This window comes from Lissotriton helveticus, chromosome 12, assembly GCF_964261635.1.
Source record: "Lissotriton helveticus chromosome 12, aLisHel1.1, whole genome shotgun sequence".
In the NCBI taxonomy this organism is placed as follows: domain Eukaryota; kingdom Metazoa; phylum Chordata; class Amphibia; order Caudata; family Salamandridae; genus Lissotriton; species Lissotriton helveticus.
In genome coordinates this window covers 266974645-266987277 of record NC_136073.1, presented here as the reverse complement: position 1 = coordinate 266987277, position 12633 = coordinate 266974645, and the positions used below count along the sequence as shown (strand labels likewise).

General features: G+C 43.8%; 1 protein-coding gene across 6 annotated transcripts in view; it reads right to left on the bottom strand.

Moving 5' to 3' along the window:
• Positions 1-12633, bottom strand: part of PMFBP1 (polyamine modulated factor 1 binding protein 1) — a 2317386-nt gene that overhangs the window by 2120935 nt on the left and 183818 nt on the right. For all 6 annotated transcript variants that reach the window (XM_078668626.1, XM_078668631.1, XM_078668625.1 and 3 more), the window contains one exon: positions 8321-8466. In XM_078668626.1, coding sequence (XP_078524752.1) covers positions 8321-8413 — 93 coding nt within the window. In that variant the 5' untranslated portion in view covers positions 8414-8466. The remainder of the gene's footprint in view (positions 1-8320; positions 8467-12633) is intronic.

Sequence of the window (12633 nt, the reverse complement as noted above, 5' to 3'; positions counted from 1 at the left end):
AAGTCTGCTGGAGAAACGTTACTGACAGTTTGTCAGTCCCCCAAAAAACTGCAGACAAACACGAGCCATATGTACGAGAAGACCGTATACAATTTAGCAAATCTGCAAATGACTGCACGCACGCCTCATTCACCACACTGCCTCACTGGAACAACGCTCACAAACCACCTGTACCAGGCGCACACAGTAGGTATTTATTTCGAGGCTAGCACTTCAAAAGTGCAGAATCCCTAAACAGCCTCAAATATTCTTTACCATCCAGCCAGCCAGCCAGCCAGCCTAGTGACATTTTAAACGGTCCAAGTTGTGAAATGAAAAAATAAAAGTTTTATTGATCCACTCATGCATCACCAATTATAATAATCCCAGAATGTTCCTTTGGTAGCTTGAGGTATACTCCGGGCCCCATGAATTATACGACCGACAGGAGTACCAAACTATGCGTCAGGGAAGAGTAAATTATGCAGCAAGAAAAAACAAATCATGCAGCAGAATGCATCACGTTTTGTGATGCTATTACTTCATTATTTTGTCATTTACACACGCTAAAATTGTTTGGGCAAACATTTCACCCAATTAGTACCATTTTAACACCCAAGTATAGCAATTGAAAGGTGACCAAACAACCTTTGTAAAGGGCCCTCCACGGCACAGCAACAAGCGTTTCTGCGTTTTTTGTAGCTTTTGATCCATTTGAGCTTGAAACAAATTTTGTTGTTGTTGTTCACAACTGCAAATTATGCAGCAGATCATTAAGTGGCAAATGCATCAAAACTATAATTATGTGGGAAATGCCTCAGCATCACATAATTCTGGTGCCCTGGGTACTCTGGGAGCTTAAGTTTGAAGATCACTGCTGCACCCGGAGGCTCACAGTCATATTTTGTGCGTTCTTTGCTTTCTAACATTTTTTTGTTTGTTGCTTCCGTTACATTATTTTCAATCCTGTTCAATGTCATACTTACTAGATTACTTTGAGGCAGGGTTTCATTAAATTGTTAGCTTTGAGGGAATTTTTCAAGATCATCGAATCTGCAAACTCCATAAAATTCGATGGACAGATTACTCTTTGCTGTGGACCACAGAGATTATATCAAGCTCTACTGCCCCTCATTTTGTGTCTTTTTTTTTCAAACCACTCAACTCAAATGGCTAAAGATACATGCCCTAATCACATTGGGTCTGTTCTATCTACAAGGCCTTCTTGCTTCATCAGCAGTGCATTACCAAAGACACCACCCTCTACAGGCAGGAAAAAACTCACCATCGCAGAAGGCCACTTCAACACACAAAGCCATCACATCACGAGACTTGAAATCAAAAAATAAAAGGAAAGGTTAGCTTCCAAATCTGCACTTTCAGGATCTGGACTAATATCCCACCGCGGACCAGATTAACTCTTTTCATGTCTTACCTTCAGAAAATACCTGGAAGCTAACCCCCTAAAAGTGTGCCACATCCACCTTGAGCTGGACCCCAGCTCTGTTGTCTGAAGGCATTAATCAAACTAACAAGATATATATATATATATATATATATATATATTTTTTTTTTATTATTATTTATTAAATATAATCTTGAATCTCTCCTCCCACAACAGGGAGACTCGTTGCTCCGGTACAGCCCTGCTCCAAGTCCCAATACATACTACAGACTTGTTATTCTGAGGGCGACTGCAAAGAGCCATTTTACACTAAGGTAGGGACAGTTTTGCTATACTTAGGGTGCAAGGGGAGTGAAGACAGAATGGTGAATGAAGTACAGTTATCATGTTTACCGAAAGGCCTCTGGGCTGTCTTTTGGAATGCAAAGACATGTACCAAACAATCATGTGGAATACTAAAGGGAGCCAGGAGGCCACTTTAGTTGTGATAATGAACTACTCACATACACGGCAAGGGGCCCAAAGTGATGCTTAGAAATGGATTTTTGGCAATCAACCAAAATGGAATGGACTCGGCATCGCTTTCCTGTTTCTTCAATCAAGTCCTGTGGGAAGGGGATTGGGGGGAGGAGTATACCAGCTTTCAGTGTAACGATAAACCATGCCTCACTGAGAAGAATTAGCCCAATATAAATATAAATCACTAGGCAAATCTCTGTATGGTAGTCTTGTAAGTTTTCAAAGAGTGCTGCATTAAGAGCCCATCAAAGCTATATGCTGGTCAGGATAGGTTTCAAATAAAGAATTCTGCTATCCTAATTAAGGTATTGATTTTTTGCTTTCTGCGCATTAATAATATTTAAACTTTGTTTGGCTAACAGTACTGGAATTGCTCTCCATGTTATATATAAATGAATGATTGACTGCACTACTTGTACAATAACAAGAGGAGCTGCAGACAGTATTGTGATATGCGGAAGCGGCTGATTGGAGCTTTGCATTATAGGGGACAAACAGACTTTTACAAAACCCACACAGGTGGGCAAGCTCTTTCCTTTAGGAAAGCACATGCTACTTTATTTTTCCATATTGACTATCATCTTCTATTCAGGAAGATACTCAAATCTAATCAGTTCATCTAATGACACTTTTCTTAGCACCCAAACTCAGTAGCTTTTTTACCGGTTGGTGGTCAGAAGCCACACCAGCAGCACGGTGGCTCTGTACACAGCTCTTCATAGCACATGTTAGGGTCGTGAAGGTATCAGGCCAACTTATGGTATACTGAGGGCATGTGAATACATTCTTTTGAAAAAACAGTAAAAGTTCAGAAATATTATTATACTGAGGAAAGTAAATTATTCCAATACTGAAAACAAATTATAATTAACTCTTGTTTCATTTATTTTACTGTGGCAGTTACAGACACATTTGTATACTGGGGAGTTTGAATGTGAAAAAGCACAAGAACACTTAAGTTATGGGGAACTTGGAGTGACTTTTGCAGTTCTGAGGGTCCATGCTGCATGAACACAGAAAGGATGGAAAAAGGGAAATTCTTAATCTGGTTGAAGATTAGCAATACAAGTGTTCCACTCACTCAGCAGTAGACTTTCTGCATAGGCACCCTGTGAGGTAGGGAGCATTAATGCTCCTTTCACATATGCAACAAGTTACTGATTAGCTGCTGAAGAGTTATAAAAAAAAGCTGTTTCTTAAGAGGGGGAGGCCCTGAGCAGCCAACCCCTCTTCTACATTACCTTCTGCAAATACTGCTGGGTGCAGGAGACCTCCAGCGCAGGCCCCTTTTCCCACCTGCTCGCCCCCACATACTGTCAGGGGGAAGAACCAAGTTGATCAGCCCTCTGACCCCCCTACACTTGTAGGAGACATTTTTAGGTTGAGGCTAGGGGCAGCGCGCATGCACTGCTCGCTCTGATGCATGATGTATTACGGTATGCACTAGCAGCCCGCCCACTCTCTGCCCATATTTGTCATTGGCTTTGTGTCATTGTCCTTAAATGGTGGGTTTTGATTTGTAAATGGGCTTGTTAGTCCTGTCTTGTCTCCATTTGTTACAACAGGACCTTTTACTTGGCTCGTTACGCCGCCTGCTTTATCCAGGGGTTGAACAAAGCAAAACCAAAAGGCACTATTTTTGTTATTGTCACTGATGGGGACAATGGCGGCTGCTTTTTTGAGAATTTGCATAATGATCGCAGCGCCCGCTTTAGGGACACTGCGATCATTTTCAATTTTATTTATGTTTAATGTTGAGCGCACGTCCACTTCAGGGCCACCATGTTCTGTTTAAAAAAAATTACACTAAAACTGAGCACGGTGCCGCTTTAAGAACACCACGCTAGGTTCCTTTCTTTATTTTTTTAACTTTGACACTCAGTGTGGCGCCCGCTTCAAGGACACCGCGCTCAGTGTTAAAAAAAGAAAAGAAACCGAGCGCAGTGTCCTTGAAGTGGTGGTGCGCTCAGTTTTATGGTTAAACAAACATTTACAATGCAATAGGTCTCGCATTTACAGGAGTTTACGCTATTGCCATGGTCATTTACAATGCCAATAGCTTAACACGCGTAAATACGAGACCTATTGTATTGAAAATGTTTGTTTCTAATAAAATTAGGAAGCATAAAAGTTGAAGACCACTGCCATAAAAGGTTTTTGCTTGCTCATGGTTAAGGGATGCTTCAGGTTGAAACTTCATACACAGACCATGTCATAACAGAGGGTCTATCTACCAGTGAGAAAGACCAAGGACATTATCCATTACATCTCCAAGGTACGACAACAAGACATCCTTACTGTCCCTTAATATCGTACTAGGAAAAAACTGGTGTCCTGAGTGAGTTGTTAGATTGCACTCAAACATAATCTTTCAAAAACTATCTCAATCTTTAACTCATCAGACTGCAACTTCCTCTTTTCAGCAGGGACATAGCTGCCAGGTCAATGCCCAAGAAGGTCATTCATAGTTTAAACACATTGCTGCTAGTGGCTTCTTGCAGGAGTAAGGCAACAACTCCCTGGTCTGCAATCCCTAAATGTTCTTTTTTGTGAGAGTCGTTGACACGTCTCTCCAGGAGGGCAAAATGTTGTCTTGTGGAGCAGGTTCTGTGTGCCTGGGAAGCAACAAAGTAGCACCTTTTCTAAAGTTGCACACTGCAACAAGTTACACTAATTTTGACTTGAGATATAATTGGGGCTTAATGTAACAAGTTGTTTGATACCCTGGAGTGCTTACTTTGGTCGCATCATTCAGGAATTAAAACTGCTGAAGGGTCAGTGTGTAACCATAACCATGTACTCATCAATTGGACAATCAAGTCTTTCCACAGTAAAAAGGCAGTTTTGCATGCTTTACTGTCAGGACATGCCAAGTACATGTCGTGCCTGGGTCATTTGTTGCGATCTGCTATTAGGGCTCAGTAGGCTTGCCAGAGAGGTGGCTTACATGCTCATGGGGAAGTGGTGGCTTTGCAATTGCTTTTAATGGCAAAATCGGGCTAGCAGTATACAACTGCTCCACCAGTCTTCAGTGGAGGACTGGAGGACTTGTTTTACTTGGGAGAACTCCAGGATGGCACAATCGGGGACTGCGGCAAGCCCTGGGGTACCCCTCTTACTTACATGCCCAGGTGACCATTCACTAGAGAGTTACAGGTAAGTTAGCCATTTCCAATTGGGTATTGCCAATTGGACCTACACTTTAGGGTCAGGGTACTGGCACGGCTGCCTGGTTAACAGGCCTCAGTACACTCTCAGAGTTGAAAAACCAGCAGCATCAGTCGAAAAACTTAGGGGTGACCATACAAAAAGAGGTATTTCTTTAAACAGGCTGTTTTGGACACTCTTTCTAGCCCTGAACTTTCTGTTATCACCTAATGCTTCTCTTAGTGATACAATTTCTCTTATTCTATCTTAGAGTGCTAGGGCAGGTACTGGAGCAATAGATAACCAGGGAAACAGTTTCTGGTAACATGTATCCAGGTAAAAAGAGAAAAGTTAACTCTTCTACTCATTGCTGAAGTTCCTCGTTGGACCAACTTATTTTAGAGCGGTACAAAAGGGGGTGGTAATGGACGGAGCATCTGAACCAATCAAACACTCACACCCAGTCAAAAGATCTGTGTTTAATCCATCACCGTTCTTTAGCCCACTCTGCCACCCCAGTTCCGACATGGCTATATGCAAATCAGTCTGACCCTGTGCCTCATGGGAACAGTCCAGCCCGAACTGCCAAGCCATGCCTTCCCTGGACCGGAAACAAGCTTCCGAGGACCGGTTTCTGGCATTACAGCCGTCTTCAGCCCGACTTGCTTGAATCCAGTGGCAAAGTGAGCAAGGGACTCACGTCTGAGCATACCCTGCCACACTTATGGTGGGCAAAAGCGGTACAAAAGGGGATGGTAATGGACGGAGCATCTGAACCAATCAAACACTCACACCCAGTCAAAAGATCTGTGTTTAATCCATCACCGTTCTTTAGCCCACTCTGCCACCCCAGTTCCGACATGGCTATATGCAAATCAGTCTGACCCTGTGCCTCATGGGAACAGTCCAGCCCGAACTGCCAAGCCATGCCTTCCCTGGACCGGAAACAAGCTTCCGAGGACCGGTTTCTGGCATTACAGCCGTCTTCAGCCCAGCTTGCTTGAATCCAGTGGCAAAGTGAGCAAGGGACTCACGTCTGAGCATACCCTGCCACACTTATGGTGGGCAAAAGCGGTACAAAAGGGGATGGTAATGGACGGAGCATCTGAACCAATCAAACACTCACACCCAGTCAAAAGATCTGGGTTTAATCCATCACCGTTCTTTAGCCCACTCTGCCACCCCAGTTCAGACGTGGCTATATGCAAATCAGTGTGACCATGTGCCTCATGGGAACAGTCCAGCCCTGGGGTGGCAGAGTGGGCTAAAGAACAGTGATGGATTAAACCCAGATCTTTTGACTGGGTGTGAGTGTTTGATTGGTTCAGATGCTCCGTCCATTACCACCCCCCTTTTGTACCGCGTTATTTTAGAGAGAAGCAAGAGGTTTATAACATGCAATAACTGAATGCCTTGTTAAATTGTTGTGGATTAATAAAAGTCATAATAAATCACTTCAGCTGATATCATAAAGCAGACTAATTGGTATCTACTATTTAATTACATACATTGGTATGTATTTTGTTATTTCAGGAGCAACCATAGTTCCTTAAGGACACAGCTTATTTGTGATTATGAAAGAGTTGTATCATTCACTTTACATACATTAATCTTTAATTACTTTAATGTTTGGAGGTCCTGCACTTATATATTAAATAGAGGAATACTATAAGCTTATAGCCTGATGCTGATGGCTATACCGGTTGTTAAAAGCTCTGAACCAGAGTTGCCAAGGACCGATAAGGAAGGAGAGGGCCTTAAACAACCGGTATAGCTTGTGGCAGAAGGGCATTAAAGCTATTAGAACATTCCACCCACTAAGAGTAGAATGTTCTTAATTAAAAAGGGAAAAACATGAAGACAAGCATTGGAATGTTGACGCTATGGCTTATACCAGTCATTATAAGCCTGGAGCTACTCCATTTTCTTCAATGGAGCTTTCAATATCCAATGTTCTAATGAATATATTGTTTAAACATTTAAGAGTTTTGAGCTTTGTAAAACTATTTACAGTTTTACAAAAAAGAATGTATTACCAAAATCGATAAGACTTGCATGTCACATTGGGGTCCAGAGCCATTGGATCTGCCAATACTGGCGTATTTTTACCATTGTTTATGGCATAAACCAATTGAAATTGGCCATCGGGGCCAACCCACGCATGTGCAAGCCTGACAGCTATCTTTCAGTGGTCTCTGTTATAGTTTACCACAAATAAACTACTCCAAGATGGTTGTCATGCAACCGCATGCGCGCAGGGGTGGCCATTTTTACAGTGTTAATTTGTTACTCTTTATTATTTAAGTACTTTGTCACAAGATGGCTTACAGCCATTTTCGAACTGTAAATTTGTAAAAATATGCATGGATACGGAACACAAAATCCAAGCCAGTGGGTACGTAGGAGTTTGCAGCTGGCAGGCCCTCTCTAAAAGTGGAGAGCATGGATCAGAGAGAGTCATGATAGTGGTGGCAAGCAATGAGAGAAGGAAAGGCAGGAGACAAAATAGTTACAGTTACTCATGCACTGGAATGCAGTGACTACATAGATGAAGGAAGGGCACGGAAATAGATATTAGAAGTAGATGAGCGTGCTGGTCGCTTGTGGGCTGATCCAAGCTGTGACTGACAATGTCAAAAGCCAATGGCTGCTCGAGAAAGTAAGCAAAAAATAATGGTTTGAAAGGTCTGACCCAAAGCCCACTTAAAGTATAGGCTAAAGAATTACATGAAATAGGTCCGTCAACAACAGGATGTAAAAGCAGTCTGTAGGCAAGACTAAAAGATGAACAACAGAAAAAGCGAACATAAACAAGAGAGAGTAACAAAAGCTTCATAATAAATTGTGCTTTAAGTTTTCTAACCAAAGAAGATTCTAACAGAAAATATATATTCCTGTAATAACGGGCACAGCAAAAAAAGAGAAAAAGTAATATCTTAAACAGAGCTCAACCAAAGCAGTGAGAGAACTAATAACAAATGTACAGTTGTGCCAATCACCTGAAATCACCAGGAACCAGATTCCTGTGAACATCACTGGTCTGATGCTCCAAGAGACCTTTGCCAAGCAGGCACAAGATAAGACAAGAAATCAAGTGTGATTCAGCCAACTGCATAAAACCCTCCAAAGTGTGTAAAAGGGATATGTATAAGAATGGCAGACCTTTTCTGTATGTACCTCTCTATTCAAGACAACTGCACTCTGACCTGAACACGAGTATCCCAAAAACATTGCTTTTAGAAATTGATCTGAAGATCTGGCACAGCTTACCCTGAGTGTGTCCTCCTGCCCATCGTCCATTACTTCCAGCCTGCGCAGTCGTTCCTGATAGAGTTTGCAAAACTCCCCAAAGAGATTTCTCATCTCAAGGGACCGAGTGTAACCTCTAACACGTTCCCCGTCATTTCTGCCACCTTCTGAAAAAGACAAACGACCAGTAAATTGCACTAGAATAGCACTTTTTGGAGACAATATGGCTAGTAAGGTGAAAAGATCAGCAAGGAAAATCTCAGTCTTATTAAACAGCACAATTAAGCACAAAGTCACACAGAGGGAGCACGGGGTAAGTTCACAACAAGGCCCATTCCACCCCGAGGGCACAGAGAGAAGGAGCACAGCAGCAGAGGTGGGTAGGGAATACTTCATAAGAGGGACAGAGAAGATAAGATCACAACATAGAGGTAGGCAGTGGCAGCTCCCCCATTGAGAGTTCAGGATTTATTCTCCCTACTTTTCCCCTGTAAGAGACTCTGAAGCTGTGCACCTCAGCTTCAAACTCTTAATGTGACAATAAAAACAAGAGTTAGCAAAGCCAAGAGGTCTCACACCTTTACGACAAATGGTTTTGCCAAAGGTTTGGCAACACTGTGCTGCATGACTAAAGAGGGAAAAGGGGAAAAAAGGCATTGTGACTTGGCTGAATCATTTGAAGGCGAGGCACATACATCACCACACATGTGCACAATTACACAACCACATCCTAAAAGAAGGTTTGCTGACTTTGGCCTACCTTTATTATGTGGTTAGGACATATCACTGCTTGCACTGCTCAATCAATCAATCAATCAATCAATCAATCAGGGTTTTATCAAGCACACCACTCATCTGTGAGGGTCTCAAGGCGCTGGGGTGGAGGGGGGGGGGGGGGGGGGTTGCTGCTCCGGATCAGTGGAAGAGCCAAGTCTTGAGGCTCTTCCTGAAGGTGTGCAGAGTAGGGGAGTGTCTGATGTTGACTGGGAGCTTGTTCCAGGTTCTTGCTGCGACGTAGGAGAAGGCTCTTCCACCTGCTCTGGTTCTGCGGATGCGTAGGGTCTCTGCCAGGGCGAGGTCGCCGGAGCGGAGGTTCCTTTTGTGTACGTGAAAGGATACTCTCTCGTTGAGGTATTTGTGTCCGACGCTGCCGAGGGATTTGTAGACGTGGGTGAGTAGCTTGCAGGTTACTCTCTTCTCGACAGGGAGCCAGTGGAGGTCTCGTAGGTGCTGGGTCATATGCTCATGCCGTGGGGTTCAAGGACGAGACTGGCTGGATAGTTTGGGGCTTGTATAGCAGGGTTCTGTTGATTCAGGCATAGAGGGCGTTGCCGTAGTCCAGTCTGCTGGTTAGGAGTGCACTGGTGACTGTCTTCTGCATTGGGGGGGGTCCACTTGAAGGTCTTGTGGAGGGAGTTGAAGCAGGTGGAGGCGACGGCGTTGATCTGGCAGGTCATGGTGAAGGAGGAGTCTAGGATGATGCCAAGGTTTCGCGTGTGGTCTGTTGGAGTGGGTGGGTTTCCGAGGGCGGAAGGCCACCAGGTGTTGTCCCAGGCGGTGGAGGAGGGTCCGGGGACTTCTGGCTTCTCTGAGTTGAGCTTCAGGCAGCTGTTGTTCATCCAGGCTGCGACATCCTTCATTCCTTCCTGGAAACAGAGTCTGGTGTCTTTGGGGTTTTTCGTGAGGGAGAGGATGAGCTGGGTGTTCGTCGGCATAGGATACTATGCTGAGCCCATGCTGTCTGACGATGGTGGTGAGGGGGCCATGTAGATGTTGAAGAGGGTGGGGCTGAGCGAGGATCCTTGGGGTACTCCACAGTGGATCTCTGTGGGTTCGGAGAGGTAGGGTGGGAGTCTGATCCTTTGGGTTCTGTCTGAGAGAAAGGAGCGGATCCAGTCGAGGGAGGTTCCTCGCATACAGGCGTCGTGGAGTCTGGCTGCGAGAGTGCGGCGTGAGACGGTCTCTTAATTAATTAAACAGCGCTGCAGTTGTAGGTGGCAAAATGCCTGTGGACAGAGTGAGGAGAGCAGCGGGTGCACCCCTGCAAAAAAAAGTCAATCACCATGGGGCAAACAATGGCGTCCAGAGAGTGTTGGTGTTTGTTCAACAGTGAAATGTCAGCAAATCCTAAAAGAACCAGGAGGCGAACACAGTATTCCTATAAACTCGGGTAATTACGTATATAAAGATATAGTATTCCTCTTGGATTCATTCAAAAACATCCATAATTCTAGGGATTCTCAATAAGTGCTAAGTATGATCCCCTATTGCAATCAATAATATATAGATTTCAAGTCTGTATGAATGTATATTATGATCAACCATAAGTTAATAAGATTGTTCCAATAACAGGTCCTCCTGGTGAAGATACCATGCAAGTAGTATAGTGCAAATAAATTATATTCATACAGCATTGGTCACATGGACAGACATCAAGCCAACATCCATACATGTATCAGTTCAGGCCAGCAAAAGCCAGACATGAAGTGCGTGACCAAAGCTACAGTTATGTTGACATTTCAACCCCAGGATTTTCTATGATTGTGGTCTTCTTCAGGACAGTAGCAGGTAGCAACCCGACTTGCATATGTGGAATAAATTAGTTTGTTGCTGAATATATGAGAGGTGAACCAGCCAAAGATTCAATCAGGGCTTGAATAACAAGGGAGAATGACAAGCATATGACCCACTATCATGTCCACTGACTCATGAGTCAACGGACATGCTATTTGTTTTCCTTTTATTTACCAATGCGTGATGGATCAGTGAATGGGGAAAAAAAGTGGAAAAGCTTTTTATTCCAAAAGCAGGTGGGAGAAGCAGCACAGGGCGCAGGTAATGGGGAAAGCAATATGGAGGGCGTAAGTAATAAGGGAATCAACAAGGAAGGGGCAGATGTTAGGTGAAACAACATGGGCAAGAGAGCAACATGGACCACGGAGGCAGCAAAGGACACAGGTGAGAGAGCATCACGAGCATGGGTGCATGGAGACAAGAGTACAAGAGACATCTGGAAAATACAAGCACTCTTGAGGAGTTCTCAAGCAAAAAGAAAAAAAAATAGTTCCCATAAAGTAAGCATTGGAAGGACACAAACAAAAAGACTATGATACTGGGGAGGGAAATACACATGTGGACAAAGCAAGTCATTGAATAAGAAACAAACTAATGAGAGTGACAATAATCCCAATCATTAAACCTACTGTAAGACTGGGAAAGCTGCAAGCGGGTCTTTTGCAACCAGACCGCCATGTGGTCTAGTAGGCTCAGCCTAAAAACATGCACAAATTGTGCATTCTCTCAGCAGAGAAAAAACTGGCCTGTCTTGCACTGCTTGAGAGCAGGTGGGTCTTCAAGTGGGCTGTATAACTCTCTTTTAAGAGCACTATCTTTCAGCACATTGACCAATGGCGTGGCCTAGGGCTACTCTTCCAGTATTAGAGAAATGGCAGGGCCCAATCAAATTGCAAATGTGACTGCAGGCCTCACAAATGCAGATAATTTGAACGGGAGGAAGCCTAGAGAAGCCTCAGATTCAGTGGCTGAAGACCCTCTAAGGCATCAGAGTTTACACAAGATTAAAAATACTCTCAAAAGCTGTGTGCGTTTGGTAGCATATGCACTTTCCTGGGTCTTGGCATATTTGATTACAGTTTGAAGCATTTTGCGGCCATCCGTGGCAGTGTGGTACCCACTGTGGGTACACCACGGGCCCTGGCCAATTGGTAACAATTCCTGGCATTTTGGGGCTACCCATGGAAGGATGGTGCCTAATCAGTGTGGAACATTGGAATCTAAAGAGACGCTTTCCTGCCCCTATTCCCTCTAGAGGCAGCTGACCTTCACTTGTTCGCTCAATGAAATTAGTGGCTGGTGATATGCCCTACAACTTTCCAATATCACCTGCCGCCACTGCAAGTAGGACACTGTGATTGAGCCACAGCCCACTAAAATCGATAAGATTGACTCCCACCCTTTCACCAGGCTCCAGACTTCGAGTAGAAAAGGGTGTGTTTTGGAGCAGTGTGACACAGTAAAGCACAAGTCAAAGTTGTTCAGCTGAACACCATATATACACCGTGGGCAAAGCAATTTCTCATTCTGCTTCCCTGACTGCCATAGATAGAAATTGTGTAGTGCTGTTTAACTCCCTCAATGCAAATGGAATGTTTCATTATCACTACTGCCACAACAGCAAGGTATTAAAAATACACATAGTGGAAATAATCCCATATATATTGTTAAACACATTTATCAACGCAGTATACTTATTAAACTAGATTACTGCAACAGTCTCCTAGTGGGCCGCCATAAAAATTATTTCTCCCTACTGG